Source organism: Egretta garzetta, unplaced genomic scaffold, assembly GCF_000687185.1.
Source record: "Egretta garzetta isolate BGI_Z169 unplaced genomic scaffold, ASM68718v1 scaffold56, whole genome shotgun sequence".
NCBI classification, from domain to species: domain Eukaryota; kingdom Metazoa; phylum Chordata; class Aves; order Pelecaniformes; family Ardeidae; genus Egretta; species Egretta garzetta.
Window position 1 is genome coordinate 13,480,965 of NW_009260182.1, and position 15,724 is coordinate 13,496,688.

Sequence of the window (15,724 nt, forward strand, 5' to 3'; positions counted from 1 at the left end):
CATCACCTTTGCAGCTGCCTTTCAAGTAGCTGCCGGCTGTGAGCAGATCCCCCTCGGCCTCCCCCCAGCCAGGCTGAGCCTGCCTGGCTCCCCCAGCTCTCCCTGTGGGGCCTGAGCTCTCCCTGTGGGTCAGGAGCTCTGCTGCTCCCACCTCTCTCTTGATCTGGGGGCACCAAAACTGGACAGGTATCCAAGTGCAGCCTCCCCGGGACTGAACAGAGGGAGAAAATTATTCCCTTCAACCTGCCAGCCACCCTCCCTGTTTTCCCTTGGAAGCCGCTGTCTCATGCAAGTCTTAGACTTTACTCTTTCCACATAGCCCCACTGAAGCTGAGGTGACATAGGCTGCCTGTAATCGTTGCTCATGTTTGCTAAAGAAGCAATATACATGCCTTCCATATGACCAGTGATTATTGTACATCATCTCCTATGTCATCTATGCTAGAACTATGCATAATCCTATGGAAGAGTTTGAATGGTGGGTCTACAAACTGTAGGCCATATCGAGAGCCAAATAGGAGATTACAGGTGGCACAGTGCTGGATTTCAAGATGATGTATGGAATGATATAGAATGGATGTGGGGTACTTGGGACTGCAGAGGCTTACGGAAGGGGAGAGCCAGCAAGGCAATTGTTGATGAGTCACTGTAAGACATAGGTGTTGTGCTGACGAGGGTTCTGATTTCTACATCAATCTCTTTAGTGCTAAAGTACCGGAAAGGGGATGAGGATAGCCTCATGGAGAAGATCTCCAAGCTCAACTTCCACTCTATCATCAAGAAATCCAACCGTGTGAGCAGCCACCTCAAGCATCTCACAGGCTTTGCGCCCCAGGTAACATGCATCAGCTGCCAGGTGCACCTAAACCCTGCAGTGCTTCTGTGGTGTGGTATCTGCTGTCCCACCCCACCCCTTCCCCAATGAGTAGCTCTGATCTAGGCCAGCAAGGCAGGGTGAGCTTAGGGTCTGAACCACCCATCTCTGCTGTCCAGCTTGTGGGCAGGAGGCCCCACATCTTGCACTCTGGGAGGTGCTGGAGCCCTGCATTGCCTCCCTTGAGACCTTTTCTCTCACAGCTGAAGGATGAAGCTTTTGAAGAGACAGAGAAGAATTTCCGGATGCAGGAGCGGCTGATCAAGTCCTTCATCCGGGACCTTTCCCTCTACCTGCAGCATGTTCGGGTGAGTCAGTCCGGGTGTGATGCCTAACCCATGAGGCTCACCGTGCACTGCCTGCACGGTGTGTACCTGCAGTGCCTCTGGCCAGTGCTCCTGCCCTCAGCCTGGCCAGTGGGGGGTGGTCTCTGAGGGTCTGGGCTGCCCTGGAAGGTCTGTCCTCCTGGGCAGCAAGCATGGCTGTGCCAACTGTGTGTCCCTGGTGCAGGAGTCGGCTTGCATGAAGGCACTGGCAGCAGTGAGCATGTGGGACCTGTGCACAGAGAAGGGCAGTGGGGACTTGGACCAGTTCCAGAAAGTGAACCGGCTCATCAGCGACCAGCTCTTCTCCAACTTCGTGAGTGAGGCCGTGCTCTTGTACACCCCTCTGGGCCCCCCCCAGAGGCCTGCTGCAGATGGGCAGCCCAGAGGCTGCAGGGAGGGTAATGCAGCCTGGGAGAGGTGTGAGCACTCCTGTTCTTCTCCCCCCTCCTGAGAGCTTTGATGCCTGTTGGTTTATGATGTGTATTGAGTGTGCCTATTAAATACACATTTTTTTCAGCCCTACCTGAAATGTTACAGCTCTGTATGCGAGTGGTTCAGGTACTTCTCTAGCATTGCCCACACTGGCACATTTTTGTAAGATTATAGAATAATTCATGTTGGAAGGGACGTCTGGACCTCTGGTGGGTGCCATCAGGAAGATGGACCCTATGCTGTTCTGGGGAGGATGTGTGCTGGAGGGTGAGCTGCTGGTGTTCACTGCACAGTGGGAGAGAGCACCTCGTCTCACCTGCTCTCTGCATCTCTGCCCACCAGAAAGAGCGGACGGAGCGGTTGGTGAGCTCGCCCCTGAACCAGCTGCTGAGCATGTTTGCGGGGCCCCACAAGCTGGTGCAGAAACGCTTCGACAAGCTCCTCGACTTCCACAACTGCACGGAGCGAGCGGAGAAACTGAAGGACAAGCGAACGCTGGAGGAGCTGCAGTCAGCCCGCAACAACTACGAAGCACTCAACGCCCAGCTGCTGGATGAGCTGCCCAAGTTCCTGCGCTTCGCCAAGGAGCTGTTTGCCAGCTGCGTGCGGGGCTACGCCGAGGCACACTGTGACTTTGTGCGCCTGGCCCTGGAGGAGCTGAGACCCCTGTTGTCGGTGGGTTTCCAGAGCACAGCCAGTGCTCTGGGCTCAGTGCAGCGCTAATCTCTGCGCAGGACTTGTCCCTGAGCCTCTCTGGGACCTGTCCCATTGCAGGGAAGCTGCTGCAGTTTCAGGTCCCGAGTGCCTTGGGGAGGGCTCCTGTGGGATGCTGTAAGGGCAGGGATTGCAGGGTCACGATGCAATTGTGCATAGAGATGGTGAAGGCTCTGGCTGCTCCTGGAGCAGTGGCAGGAGAGCATTTGCCTGGGAGAATCTTGGGTCATGAGTTTGGGGACTGCTCAGAGCTGGGTCCAGAAAGGGCTGCAAATCTGGGCCTGATGCAAGTCACAGGCAGGACTCAGAGCCCCGCTTGGCCCAGGAGTTGGCATGGTCTCTGCTGTAGCTCTTGGCCATTTTTCCCAGCAGCTGTCACCTAACCATGACCCCCAACCCTCCTCTGGTTCCAGTTGCTGAAGGTGTCCGGCAGGGAGGGAAACCTCATTGCCATCTTCCAGGATGAGCACAGTAGAGTCCTCCAGCAGCTCCAGGCCTTCACCTTCTTCCCAGAGTCCCAGGCAGCTCCCAAGAAGCCTTTTGAAAGGAAGAGTATGGAGCGGCAGTCTGCCCGGCGGCAGCCCCTTGTTGGCTTGGTGAGTTCCCTCTACCCTGTGTCAGGGCTTGCAGGGCCCAGGACAGCCACTCACGCCTGCCTTGTTCCTCTGCAGCCTAGCTACCTCCTGCAGTCAGATGACATCCGAGCTGCCCTTCTGGCCCGCTATCCCCCAGACAGTCTCTTCCAGGCAGACCGCAATTTCAATGCTGCCCAAGACCTGGATGTCTCGCTGCTGGAAGGAGACATCGTGGGTGTCATCAAGAAGAAGGACCCCATGGGCAGCCAGAATCGCTGGCTCATAGACAATGGGGGTAGGTGGCTGCTCCCTGCCCTTGGCACCTGCTGTGAGTCCCCTCCTCTGGTCCCCCTGTACCCCGAGCTGAGTTCCCTTCCTCTCCCTCTCTGCAGTGACCAAGGGCTTTGTGTACAGCTCCTTTCTGAAGCCCTACAACCCGCGCCGCAGCCAGTCGGACGTCTCTGTGGGCAGCCACTCTTCCAATGAGTCAGAGCACAGCAGCTCCTCTCTCCAAAGCAGCACCACACTGACCTTCAGCCCCAGCGGGGCAGCCGGCACCTTCACTCAGAAGCCCCTGCAGGACTCGGCCTCCCCGGCAGACCTGTACCAGTCCCCGCAGCCCCTCTCAGAGACGGACTCCCCGTCTCTGCCCCAGCTTGTCTCTGGTGACAGGACATCCCCGCTGGAGGCTGGTACGGTGACATCTCAGCGCCGCTACAGCCGCCCCGAGCTGGGCTGCATCCCCAGCTCTCGCAACGGGCACCCCGCCAAAGCGCATCTCAGGCCTGCACCCTCAGTGGAAGACAGAGACTCTGGGCTGGAGAGCAGCGAGTCAGAGGGCAACCAGGTGAGCCTTCAGCCTGCCTGGAGGGGGGCTGGGGATGCACAGAGCTGACCCCCTCACTTGAGTGGGGCCTGAATCATTCTCCTCCCCGGCAGTGACCAGGGAGAGGTGGGAGGTGGAGGCTGCTTTTGTCCCAAAGGGGTGAGGATGAGACCTTTTCTCCCAGTGGCAGGGGGGCAGAGACAGAGAACTAGGGTGGAGATGGGGGTGGGCAGGTGAGGGCAGCTCTGGCAGGGGCCAGGATGGGGATGGGGCTGTCACTATTCCAGGAGAGGAGCAAAAGCCTATGCAGTGCGACAGCACGGCTGTGTGGCACAGCCATCCAGCTGATGCTCTCCCTCTGTCTGGCAGATCTATTACGCTCTCTACACCTTCAAAGGCCGAAACACCAACGAGCTGAGCGTGTCAGCTAACCAGAGACTCAGGATCCTGCAGTTTGAGGACATCACAGGCAATCGGGAGTGGTGGCTGGCCGAGGCGCACGGGAAGCAGGGCTACGTGCCCTCCAGCTACATCCGGAAGACAGAGTACACGTGAGGCAGCGGGCAGAGGAGGACGGGTGGGCTGGCAGGACAGACAGGAACACACAGCTTGTGTGAGGGGAGGGCGAGTTCACCTGCGTTGTTTGAGCCTCCTGTGTCCAGCCAAGAGCAGGGGAGCAACGCTTGAGGCCATGGCCCAGGAGGGTAAGGCTTGACCAAGGCTGAGGAGCTGCTGTGGGTTTAAATTGTGGAAGGCTAATGCTGAATTTCTGGAGTCTGTCTTGAGCCAAGTAGTGTTGAAAGGAACTTGGGCCCTGTGAACGTGCTCCCTGTGCCTTCTCAGCAGCAGGAGGAGCCTGGTCTCACCTGTCTGTGCAGGACCTCAGCATGAGACATCTACACACTGCCTGGAGAAGGGGCTCTGGGGTTTGCTGGGAGTAGTTGAGCTCCAGGGCTGGGATGGGCCCAGCCTCTGAAAGCCCCCACAGCAAAGCCCTCAGCAGGTACTTCATCCCTGTGCTTGGTCTCCCAGGGGCTCAGGCCTCTCCAAGCTCTGATGCTAGCAGCAGCCATTGGGTGCTCATCTTCCAGGTGAGCTGGAGGCCCAGAATGCCATCTTCCCTTGTCAGTGCAGTATCTCCAGTGCCCAAGGCCCATCTTTGTGCTGACATGCCCACCTGGCTGCTCTGGGCTGGGGCAGGGCAGAAGGCAAAGCACAGGCTGTTCCTCCAGATGGATTTTGGGGGGAAGGAGGGGCTCTGACCAGGACTGTCTCACCCACGAGTTCCTGCAGGGCACTGGAGATGGTGCTGATGTGCTGGGAGGGCAAGGTCCTCCCTGGGAGGGACATGGTGCCCCTTGCCAGGGTGGTGTGCCTTACCTGCTGCTGCCGTGCCCTGAAGGAGGGAAGCTCCCTTCTCCTGGGGCAATGTTTGTATCCCCTGTACTGCTGCTCTGTAAATAAAGATTTGCCCTTGTGTATAGGAGATGCCTGTGCAAGTGTTGGGAGAGCCGGAAGGAGTGCCTGGCCAGTGCTGGGCTGGGGGGCAAAGCCCCATAGACTTCATGCAGACCCTGCAGGGCCAGGAAGAACATTTACCTTTTGGTTGGGGCCCAGCATGCTTCTGCCTTGGTCTTTGTGTCAGCTGCAGCTCAGGCACTAGGAAATGCTCACAGGAACGTTCTTCATTAAGATGATGTGATTGCACTGCCCTCTCCCCCCTACGTGTATTACATGACTCAGCTGGGGCTGCGGTGGCTGTGTCCCTCCTGCCAGCAGCCGGGGTGAAGAGGTTTGCCCTGCTGTCCGTGGGTCGGCAGCAGCAGCGTGCGCATGGGCGCGCCAGCAGCCGCTGTCAGTGGTACAGCTCCTCAGCTCCTGGCTTTCATGCCCAAGAACTCAGAAGGGTCAAGAGTTTATCACCAGTAACCACCCTTGCTTTGCATGTGTTAATGTGTGAATGTCAGGGTAGCATGCACACGTGCCTGCGCCTCACCAGCTTGTGTCCACCACAGTCAGGTTTGTAGTATGGAGGCACGGTCCAAAATCTGCCCCACTAGTGGTTAGATAGCCCCAGGCACTGCCTGGTTTATTTGCACTGCAGTCAAAGGGGGCTGTAGCCACAGGGAGGGAAGGCAGGCCCTGGCTTCTGCACCTCCCCTGCCAGAGAGTGGTGTTCATGCCTGGGGATAGCTGTGCCGAGTCCCCACCCGCGTGTGTCTGCATAACCTGTGTTACCAGCTTCCCCCAAACACCAGCCAGGTTTCAAGGTAAACTGAGGCTTATTTAGCATGCCTTAAAGTCAAACTTTTAGTTGGAAGACTAGAAACAGTTACAAAAAGTAAATAAATTATAACATTCAGTCTTAGAGTAAACTAAATTTCATTCCATTGTGCTACAGCGTCTCTTGGCTAGGCTTCCTTGGCATGGTGAAGTACAAAAACTAAGACCCCCAGGGGGCCATGGTCTCCCTGCCTGACAGAGAAATTTTCCCCTCTATACTGGAATGAATTACGCAGCTCCAGACCCTCCTGTGCACAGCAGGCAGGGTGTGGTAGCAAGGTTAAACAGCTCACTCCTGTCCAGATCCTCTCTCCCCAGCAACCAGAGAAGCCACCCTCTCTGCTTCCCAGCTGCAGAGAGACACATTCCTGGGCAGCCCCACTGCAGGGTGAGTGCCAGCGGGAGAGAGCTGCCCACGCACACACCCGCACGCTGCTCCGCTCCACCTACAGCGCCGTGGTTTCTATATTCATGATGCCGGCGTCCTTTGCCATCGCAGAGAAGACGCCCTGCTTCTTGAGCAGGTTCTCAGGGCTGTCGTATTCCACAATCCTCCCGGCCTGCAGCACCATCACCCTGGCAGCAGGGAATGAGAAGGCCTGAGCTCCTGGGATCTGAGCCGGTAGCGCTGCTGGTGCCAGCACTACAGCCTCACCGACCCTCGCTCCTCCTACAGCCGCACTGCGTGGTTCACCTCTCAGCGCAGAGGTGAGGGCACAGCTCTCCTCCCTGTGCTGGCAGGGTGATACACGTAAGGCGTCAACAACTCCTCTGTGGCCTGTTGCCATGAAGAAGGATCCCCAGAAATGTTTCTCCCCACAAGGCATAACTACTGCATGGCCGTCCTTCCCATCCCTCTGTTCCACTCTCCTAGAAGCTGTGTATATTGCTGTCCTGGGCACTGCATCCACCCCTGCCCCTCTGGCTGCATCCTTGCTTCTGCTGCTGGCTACCTCTTGCCCCATCCTCAGAGTTCAGAGCCCCGTTCCCCTTGCCCCACCATACCTGTTGCTGTCCATGATGGTGTGGAGGCGGTGGGCAATGGTAAGGACAGTGCAGGCAGCAAACTCACTCTGGATGGTTGTCTGGATTAAATGATCAGTTTCCAGATCTACAGCTGCTGTTGCTTCATCAAGGATGAGGATCTTGGCTTTGCGGAGAAGGGCCCGGGCCAGACACACGAGCTGCCGCTGCCCAGCACTGGGATAACGTGGGGAATGTGAGTTACCAGCGTGGCTTCTGGACGCCTACTGCCACACACAGCTCTGACCCCAATATGGTGCCTGCCCAGCCCTCCCTGGCCTTGCCCCAGCTGATCGTCTGCCACCCTGAGCACCACGTCCCTCAGCATCTTGCCCTCTGGGCCACCATGGAAGGCTAGGCTCACGCTGGCTCCCTGACAGCCCCAACTCCCAGGCCGTTTTCTCCCACCTTCACTCCCAGATGTCCCAGATCACTGGACAGCTGCTCTGCTGGAAGTTGCCATTCCCCTGGGACCAGGGGGAAGGGAGGGGAGCTGGGCACGCTCCACTCACCTCAGGTTCTCCCCTCCCTCGCTCACAAGATGCAGCAGCCCCTCGGGAAGGTCTTGCACGTATGGCTTCAGGTGGGCCAGCTCCAGGGCCTTCCAGACCTCCTTGTCTGTGTACTGGTCAAAGGGGTCCAGGTTCATCCGCAGGGTGCCAGTAAAGAGCACGGGGTCCTGCCAGGGACAGCACCCTGTTCAGCCATGCCACGGCCGCTCAGCAGGGCTGAATGTAGCTGCTCTAGTTTGGCCACAGCCTGCCCACCCTGCTGCCTGCAGCTGGGTGGGAGAGGTGGCCACGACATGCTCCCAGGCCCTTGGACCCTCCACAGCACCCGGGGGTGCGCTAAGGGCAACAGGGGGACAGAGCCTGGGGAGGATGCGCAGCAGTGGGACACGGGAAGGTGGGGTCAGCTCACCTGGGGGATGATGGTGAGGTTCTGGCGCAGGTCGTGGAGGCCAATCATCGCTATATCCACCTCGTCGATGATGATCGTCCCTCCAGCAGCCTCCAGCACCCGGAAGAGGCAGTTGGTGAGGGAGGATTTTCCAGCCCCAGTCCGGCCCACAACCCCAACCTGTGGAAGCAGCTACTTAGACCAGCTGACAGGGTTGAAGGAAACAGGGCAGATGCTCTCTTCCTTGCTCTGGTGGGCCTTCCTGCCCTGCACCTGCAATCACCATCTCCCAGACTGTCTCCTTGGGTCCCTGCCCCACAGCTTGAGTCCCCAGGAGACATGCCCCCTCACCATCCCTCCCCAGCCCACAGACCAAAGGCTAAGACGACAGAAAAAACTTTAACACCGTGTCACTACGGAAAGGGTGCAGTGAGGACAGATGCAGAGGTCCTCACCTTCTCAGTGCTCCCAATATTGCAGGTGATCCCCTGAAGAACCAGCTCCAGTTCAGGTCGGTAACGAACTTTGTAGTCAATGAACTGGATCTCGCCTTTGCTGGGCCAGCCACGGGGTGGACGCTTTTCTGTCACCCACGGAGCCTGGGGGAACAGGGGCGTTAGGGGGCTGCACCCTGTGATGCTGGCTAGAACCAAACTGTGCAGCATGTGTTTGCCTGGACCCTGGGCTCCTCACCTCGTTTTTCACCTTTGTGTACTCGTGTACCCGCTCCACAGCCACAATGTTCGTCTCCAGCTCTGAAGATGTCCGCACCAGCCAGTTCAGTGTCTGGGTCACCTGCATGGCAGAGCCAGAGGATGCAGAGCTCGGTGGGACACAGGAACAACCGCTTCCCACCTCAGCTCAGGGACTCAGCCTGGGCACAAGCACCGCTGCCCCTAACCCTCCACTCCCCAGCCACGGCCCCATCTCCCCAGCCATGGCCCCATCTCCCCTGCCCTTCAAAAGCTTTGCTGCATCATTGCTGTTCCACAGCAGGAACGTGCTCCTCTCCATGGCAGCAAGCATCCCCGTCGCACTGGCATGTGTGCTCCCCTGGCTCCATACCAGCTCCCCAGGTGATGGGATGCCCCAGCTAATCCCCTCTCCATGGATCAGAGCTGGACGCCAGGCAGCATCCTGCGGCCAGCCCAGAGCCAGCAGGATGTTGCTCCTAGAAAGAACCCTGCCCTGGAATAAGAAAAAGCTTTCACTGACTCACGTTTAGGGCAGAGGAGACAGAAAGACCCACGATGCCGCCCTCCAAAGTGCCCTTTGAAATCACAGCTAGAAGTGCAGAGAAGAAGACCACCAGGCTCCCAACGAACTCCAGGCGGATGGCCAGCCACCTGCACCGGGAGAGCACGGCGAGGGGCTGTGGGAGAGGCACCCGCCTGCGCCCAGCACGGGGCCCACCAGTGATAGGAGCACGCCACCAGCACCCCTGTGCTCCCAGCCCTGAGCCCAGCGCTGTACACGTGGTACCTGCGCCTACACCACATGTGACTTGTGGCCAATTCTGCAAGCAGGGTCATTTTATCTGTCAGCCCCTGTGTCTCACACATAACCTCCTGTGCTGCTAACGCCATGTATCTGAGGCGCCCCGACTGTACAACCCTCACACACCCAAAGTATCTACCCAGTAACACGTCAACACCAGATACTGGCCCCATCGCACTCCCACCTGGCCGGGAGAATCAGCCTCTTCCCAGAACCCACTAAGAGCATCTCAGCCCTTGACAGCGCGGCTCACCCTGCCCAGGCTCTGGACACTTCTAGGGGGCCGCACTCTGGCTTTCAAAATCACCCTAAAATGTCTCCTTCCCATAGACGGCATCCCTATCCCCAGCTCCCCCAGTTCCGACACAGACCCTCAGTCCTGAGATCAAGAGGTAGTAACTGCAGCATCTCAGGGACCTTCCTCAGGACCCAGAAGCCCCTGGGCAGAGGTGCTGCAGGCTGTGCTGTGGCATAAGGAGTAAAACTCACCTATTTGAGACTATCCAGGAGTAAACACTTTTCTGATTGATGTCCATGGTGCGCTCATTCTGCTTCAGGAACCGTTCTTGGTGTCCATAGGCCCGGATCACGGAAAGGCCTGACACCGTCTCACCAAAGTGGGAGTAGATGGGAGACCTAGTTACAGAGTCCAGACGCCGTAGCTGGCGTGACGTGGAGACATAGAAGCGCTGAAATGAGGGGCACAGCTTGGTTACCAACACAAAGCCTGGCAGTGAGAAAGATACTGCTCTATGCAGGGCAGAAGCCCTGGTTACTCACCAGCACAAAATAGTAGAGGATACCCAGGGGAATGATAACGAGAGCAAAGAATGGGGTGGCCAGGGAGATCATGAGCAATGTGCTGATGATGGCCATGAAACAGGAGAGCCAGCTGCGGAAGGACATGGGAATGGTCTCATCTATTGTGAAGATGTCCTGGAACATACAAAAAAGCAGTGGAGAAGCAGTCAGTGACCCCAGGGAGAGGGAGAAACCCAAAGGCCCCATGCATACAGGGTTCCTACACACCCGTGTGGTAACACAGTGCCAGACACCTGCAAAAATATTGGATGACGCTGAATTGGTGTTAGGATCACAACCCCATTTAGGGCCACAGCTTTTAGCTTGGGAGCAGCTTATTTAACAGAGAAGCTTTCTATAATATTTCCCTGTTGCACAGACCAGCTTTGGGAACTGCATCTTCGTCTGGGCCCAGGATGCAGGAGCAGGAATTGAGGCAGAAAGAGGGACGGGACTGACTCCAGGTCCATGCTGGTGCACCCAGGTCTCCAGCTGGCCATCATCCCTCTCCTAGCTGAGCACCACATACTCCCTCATCTCAGAGTAAATGCATCAGGCCCTCAGGCTTGATCTCAAGAGAGATTTTTATTCCCAAAAATCAAGAGATGGTATTAAAGGAAGAAGTGGAGTGGCAGCACACTTGAAACTACCTCTCTGCATTCTCCCTCTTTTCTCATTTTCTCTTTGTTTTTTGAGCTTCATTTACATAGCAAAGACTGTGTATTTTGCTGAGATTCCACAGCCAGAAAGACAACTCATTACGGGACATGAGCTCTAGGCTCCTACCTCTCTTGGTAATCTACTCTGGACCCTCTTCCATTTCTCCACATCCCTCTTGACCACGTGGCCCCAAAACAGGACACAGTATCCTGGTGTGGCCTCCCTAGCACTGAGCAGAGGAGACAATAACTTCCTGTGATCTGCTGGCCACTCTCCTCCTAGGATAGCCCAGGATGTGATTTGCCTCACAGTCAGCCTCACATCCACCATGCCCTTCTGGTCCCTTCCAGGCCTTGCTCTGGGCCCATCTGCACGGTGCTGAACAGCAACAGTGTTATGCCACCACCCAATGCCCTTCAGACCTGCTGGAGCAAACACCTTCTCCATGTTGGGGCTGTTCTCTTACCTTGGCAAACCTATTCACAATGCGGCCAGTCGGGGTCGTGTCAAAAAAGCTCATGGGCACACGCAGGATGTTGCTGAGCAATTGCTGATGCATAACCCGGGAGGCTCGCATGGTACCATGAGCAGACAGCATGGTTGCAAAGAGCAGGAAGAGAGCTGCAAGGAGAGCACAGAGCCGTCATCACCAGCTCACATGTGACACTGGTCCCTTTGGCTCAAGGGACACATCAGTCAGCTCCAAGCCAGCAGCTCTGCAGAGACCCACTGCAATAGTCCTGCATTCCACCTTCTTGGGGGGCCCCAGAAACTGCATCCCACCATAGGGGAACACTAACCCTTTTGGAAAGCCTTGGGCCCTAGTGCTACCTCCAAACTGATTAAGGACAGTGATCTTCAACCTAAGGGGGCAACACAGACTTCTTGAGGCAACTTTTGCTGGCTTCACACTGACAGCTGTCCCCAGTTCAGCCCAGAGCCAGAAGGAAGGCATCAGCAGGCAAATGAACACAGTGCTGGGTCCCCTGCTCCTTGCTGCTCTGCTGGCTGCAAGCCTTGCAAGCCACATCCCTTCTGCACCACACAGCTGAAGCAAGCAGGATCCCCTGTGCTCCCACGCTCACCTTGTGACACCCCCAGTGCCCCAAAGACACCGATCCGCAGGTCTCGCTGCTCCACAGGATAGGTCTGGTTCAGGTAGCGCTGCGCATCTTCAGTCCAGACGCTGAGCCACAGGTTGGTCCCCACAAAGGCAACGTACTGTCCAACGTAGCCCATGGCAACCCAGAAAGAATACCACAAGCCAACAGCACGCAGGTACCGCAGGTACATGGAGAACTTCACCTGTGGACCAATTCAGCCCATCACCACTGCCCAGCAAACCGTGGCCAGTGACACCCAGCACAGCCCTGGGACTCCCGCCTTGCTGCCCACAGTGCTCCCCTCCACCATCTTGCCCACCAGCCCCAGGCAGCTCTGTCTCCTTCAGTGTCTCTTGGCTGCAACGGGTGCCACAGACAGACAGCACCAGCTTCTCTGAGCCACAGTCAGAATCTTATAGCACTGAGCCAGGGCAGCACGATGCTTCCTCCATCCATCCTCCTCACCTTGCCAGTTTCCACAGTTTCTTTCTCGATCAGTTGCTGGCCCTTCAGCTTCTTGGGGGGCTCCTCCTGGGCCTTCTGCCAGGAATTGGTGCTGCTTTTACTAAGGCTGCAGAGAGGCACTGTTAGTCACAGGGTCCTGGATGGGTTCTACTCTCCTGGGGGTCCACCCCCATGCTGCACCGGGACTCCAGTACTGGAGCCCTCTGGGAAATAATGTCCTAACTGGGACCGCTTTGAATGAGCCTTGTGGAAGCCCTAGGCATTTGCAGCCACGAAATCACAACCCTCACCCTCCAAAGCAGAACCAGCCAGTAGCAGAAGTTTCAAGGAAGATCACGAAGTAAGGCTGTGACACACTAATGTGAGCCAAGGCAAGATCAGATGCTCCTGACCCAGCCCAGCTGGCAGGGAGACTCCCAGCCCCTTCTCCACAGGAATCGCCCCCAGGGAAGCCCCTAGATCCCATCTCCTAGAAAGCAATGCAGGGGCCAGGGGAGAGATCTGAGAGCTCAGGTCAGGAGTTTCAAGGAAGATCACGAAGTAAGGCTGTGACACACTAATGTGAGCCAAGGCAAGATCAGATGCTCCTGACCCAGCCCAGCTGGCAGGGAGACTCCCAGCCCCTTCTCCACAGGAATCGCCCCCAGGGAAGCCCCTAGATCCCATCTCCTAGAAAGCAATGCAGGGGCCAGGGGAGAGATCTGAGAGCTCAGGTTGAGTTCCCACCTGCGACTGAAATCTCTCCGATGGATGCTGGCCTCTCGTTTCAGGGTCATGGTCACCACATCATCAGGGCCCTCCTCCACACAAGGCTCAACGTCTTCATCACCCTGCTCTTCATCCCCAGCTAAAGCAGCAGCTACAAGCACAGGGATGAGGGAAGGTAGAGTCAGGCACTGAGGAGAGAGCAGATCCCATGCACCACACCTCTGCTGCACTCAGCTCCACCCCACACCCCAGTCCCAGTCTGTGTCCTACCGCCACACCTCAAAGCCTCTTCCAACCCTGCTGCAAGCACAGTACAGCAGGAGGAGGAAGGAATCTGTTGCGCTGGAGGGAGAACTGACAGGGGACATAGGGCTAAAGGCCAGCACAGAGGCAGTCCCTGCTGCTGACTTATCCCAGTACCACTGGTGGGACCTCGTGCAGAGATTTGTGCTAGTTTAGGAGGTGCAAGGTCTGGTAAGTCATGTCACTCCAGTTCAAGAGCACCTCTCTGAGCAGGTGGAGATGGATCCTGTAGGGATGGACTGGGAACAGCCAAGCTTCAACTGGACAACTGGGCAGAGCCCAGGCACGGTGAGCATCCACCTGACCTGACACCACTCCTCCCCATAGCACTGAGGGACATGGTAAAGATGAAACATTATCTAACAGCATGTTTAGAATAAACCAAAAGATCTTTCTCACTTCAGAATCACTAAAGTATGGAGCCTGTTGCCACATAAGATTATGAGAGCCATAAATATAAATAAACTAAATAGTAAAGAAATCAGGCAGGTCTTTCACTGGCTGTTCAACACAGTGCTCATATGCAAATCCTAGGCAGAAAGTCTTTGTGCTGCTGATTGCCAGAAGCTGGGATGGATTCACAGCAGCCACCACTAGGACCTGGGCTGGATAGAGCCAGGTCAGACTGACGGATCAGGTCTTGGGGTTTTCATATCCCCAAGGCACATGGGTGGCCCCCTCTAACTGCCGCAGCCCCATTGTGTTCCCAGTACCTGTGGAATTTTTCTCTGAAGCATCCTCCTCTTGGCTGCCGTACAAGTTCAGGAACTGGGCAAAGGCCCCCCTGTTTGCAAGCAGGGTGCTGTAGGAGCCATGCTCAGACACCGCTCCTGCCACCAGCACCACGATGTTATCGACCTGGGGCAGGAAACTGATACTGTGCGTCACCAAGATCCGTGTCTGCAACAAAGTGGTTGCAGGGTAGTGAGCATCAGAACACCCCTCACCCCCCAGCCATGGGCCTGCAGGCTCTCCATCCCCTACTTAGGGACCTCTCAGCTTATCACTGCCTGGCTATGGGGACACAGAGCACCCCTCTGGGGACCTGTGTGGCCTCTCCTGCCTGCTGCAGCCCCACGTGAAAGCCACGGAACCCCTCTCTGTCGCAAGCAAGCAACTTCAGCCTTCCCTGGATGGCCAGCACCATGCCAGTGCCTCTCCTGCCTGCCTAGGTGGTGGGGAGGAGGGCACGGGTGCTCACCTTCTTTTGCAGCAGCCCTTTTGGCCCCAGCACATGGTCGAAGAGGTACTTGCCGACGTGAGCATCCACGGCAGACAGAGGGTCGTCCAGGACATAGATGTCTGCGTTGCTGTACACCGCCCGGGCCAGGCTGACTCGCTGCTTCTGGCCCCCACTCAGGTTAATGCCCTGGAAGGGAAGGGACCTCTCTGAGCACTGGGCTGGCTTGGAGCAACAGCTCTGCCCTCTGCTGCAGGTGCCATGGGAAACCCATAGTGCCCAGGGCCAAACCTTCTCTCCAATCTCTGTCTGGTCTCCTGCAGGCAACAGTTCCAGGTCTGGAAGGAGAGCACAGGCCTTGATGACTTGCTGATACCTGGCTTCGTCCAGTTCTGACCCAAAAAGGATGTTGTCTTTCAGTGTGGCGTTCTGGATCCAGGCCTGCTGGGGGACATAGGCCAGGGAGCCCTGCAAAGAGAGACACAGGAACACTGCCATCTTCTGCAGCCTGTCCTTGCCCTCAGCCACCGCCCCGGGACCAGTCCTGCCCTGCTGCCTCCCCACTGAGCCCCACAGCCCCCCATACCAGCCGGCTCCTCTCACCTGGATGTTGATGTGTCCCTTGATAGTCTCCATTTCCCCAAGCATGGCTGACACCAGCGAAGATTTGCCTGAGCCCACAGCTCCCACCACGGCCACCAGGCTGCCAGGCGCGATGTCCAGGGTGACACTGCAAAGACACGAGGCCTGAGGGAGCAGTGCCACCAGGCCACCTGCCGGCTCCTGCATGAGACTGGCAGGGAGCAGTGTCTCTGGGGCACTGTGAGAGGTGACTGCCATCCCCAAATAACGTAGAAGGACTCCACCTGCTCCCAACACGGTGCAGAGCACTTACTCTCTGATCGCAGCGTTGCCGTCCTGCTCCCAGGCAAACGTGGCCTCCGAGAAACGCACAGCGCTGCCTGTCAGCAGAGACCTGTCCCTCAGGGCTGGGGGCGCCCAGGGCTGGGCCAGCCCATCACCCACAGGGACTAACCTAGAGGTTAACCTACCC

At 57.1% G+C, this 15,724-nt stretch overlaps 2 protein-coding genes across 4 annotated transcripts in view; one reads left to right on the forward strand and one right to left on the reverse strand.

Moving 5' to 3' along the window:
• LOC104129174 (dynamin binding protein) overlaps positions 1 to 4,308 on the forward strand; it is a 25,975-nt gene extending 21,667 nt beyond the window's left edge. For all 3 annotated transcript variants that reach the window (XM_009642089.2, XM_035897360.1, XM_035897361.1), the window contains 8 exons: positions 705 to 835; positions 1,078 to 1,182; positions 1,385 to 1,513; positions 1,975 to 2,307; positions 2,760 to 2,942; positions 3,018 to 3,216; positions 3,314 to 3,768; positions 4,117 to 4,308. In XM_009642089.2, coding sequence (XP_009640384.1) covers positions 705 to 835; positions 1,078 to 1,182; positions 1,385 to 1,513; positions 1,975 to 2,307; positions 2,760 to 2,942; positions 3,018 to 3,216; positions 3,314 to 3,768; positions 4,117 to 4,302 — 1,721 coding nt within the window. In that variant the 3' untranslated portion in view covers positions 4,303 to 4,308. The remainder of the gene's footprint in view (positions 1 to 704; positions 836 to 1,077; positions 1,183 to 1,384; positions 1,514 to 1,974; positions 2,308 to 2,759; positions 2,943 to 3,017; positions 3,217 to 3,313; positions 3,769 to 4,116) is intronic.
• A 1,873-nt stretch (positions 4,309 to 6,181) lies between these two features.
• ABCC2 (ATP binding cassette subfamily C member 2) overlaps positions 6,182 to 15,724 on the reverse strand; it is an 18,079-nt gene continuing 8,536 nt past the window's right edge. Inside the window, 18 exon segments of the mRNA XM_035897356.1 lie at positions 6,182 to 6,606; positions 7,036 to 7,230; positions 7,566 to 7,732; positions 7,975 to 8,133; positions 8,409 to 8,552; positions 8,647 to 8,748; positions 9,173 to 9,299; positions 9,940 to 10,139; positions 10,231 to 10,386; positions 11,378 to 11,532; positions 11,997 to 12,216; positions 12,480 to 12,585; positions 13,206 to 13,338; positions 14,204 to 14,390; positions 14,692 to 14,859; positions 14,962 to 15,138; positions 15,274 to 15,400; positions 15,566 to 15,632. Of these exon segments, the coding sequence (XP_035753249.1) occupies positions 6,477 to 6,606; positions 7,036 to 7,230; positions 7,566 to 7,732; positions 7,975 to 8,133; positions 8,409 to 8,552; positions 8,647 to 8,748; positions 9,173 to 9,299; positions 9,940 to 10,139; positions 10,231 to 10,386; positions 11,378 to 11,532; positions 11,997 to 12,216; positions 12,480 to 12,585; positions 13,206 to 13,338; positions 14,204 to 14,390; positions 14,692 to 14,859; positions 14,962 to 15,138; positions 15,274 to 15,400; positions 15,566 to 15,632 (2,720 nt within the window). The 3' untranslated portion in view covers positions 6,182 to 6,476.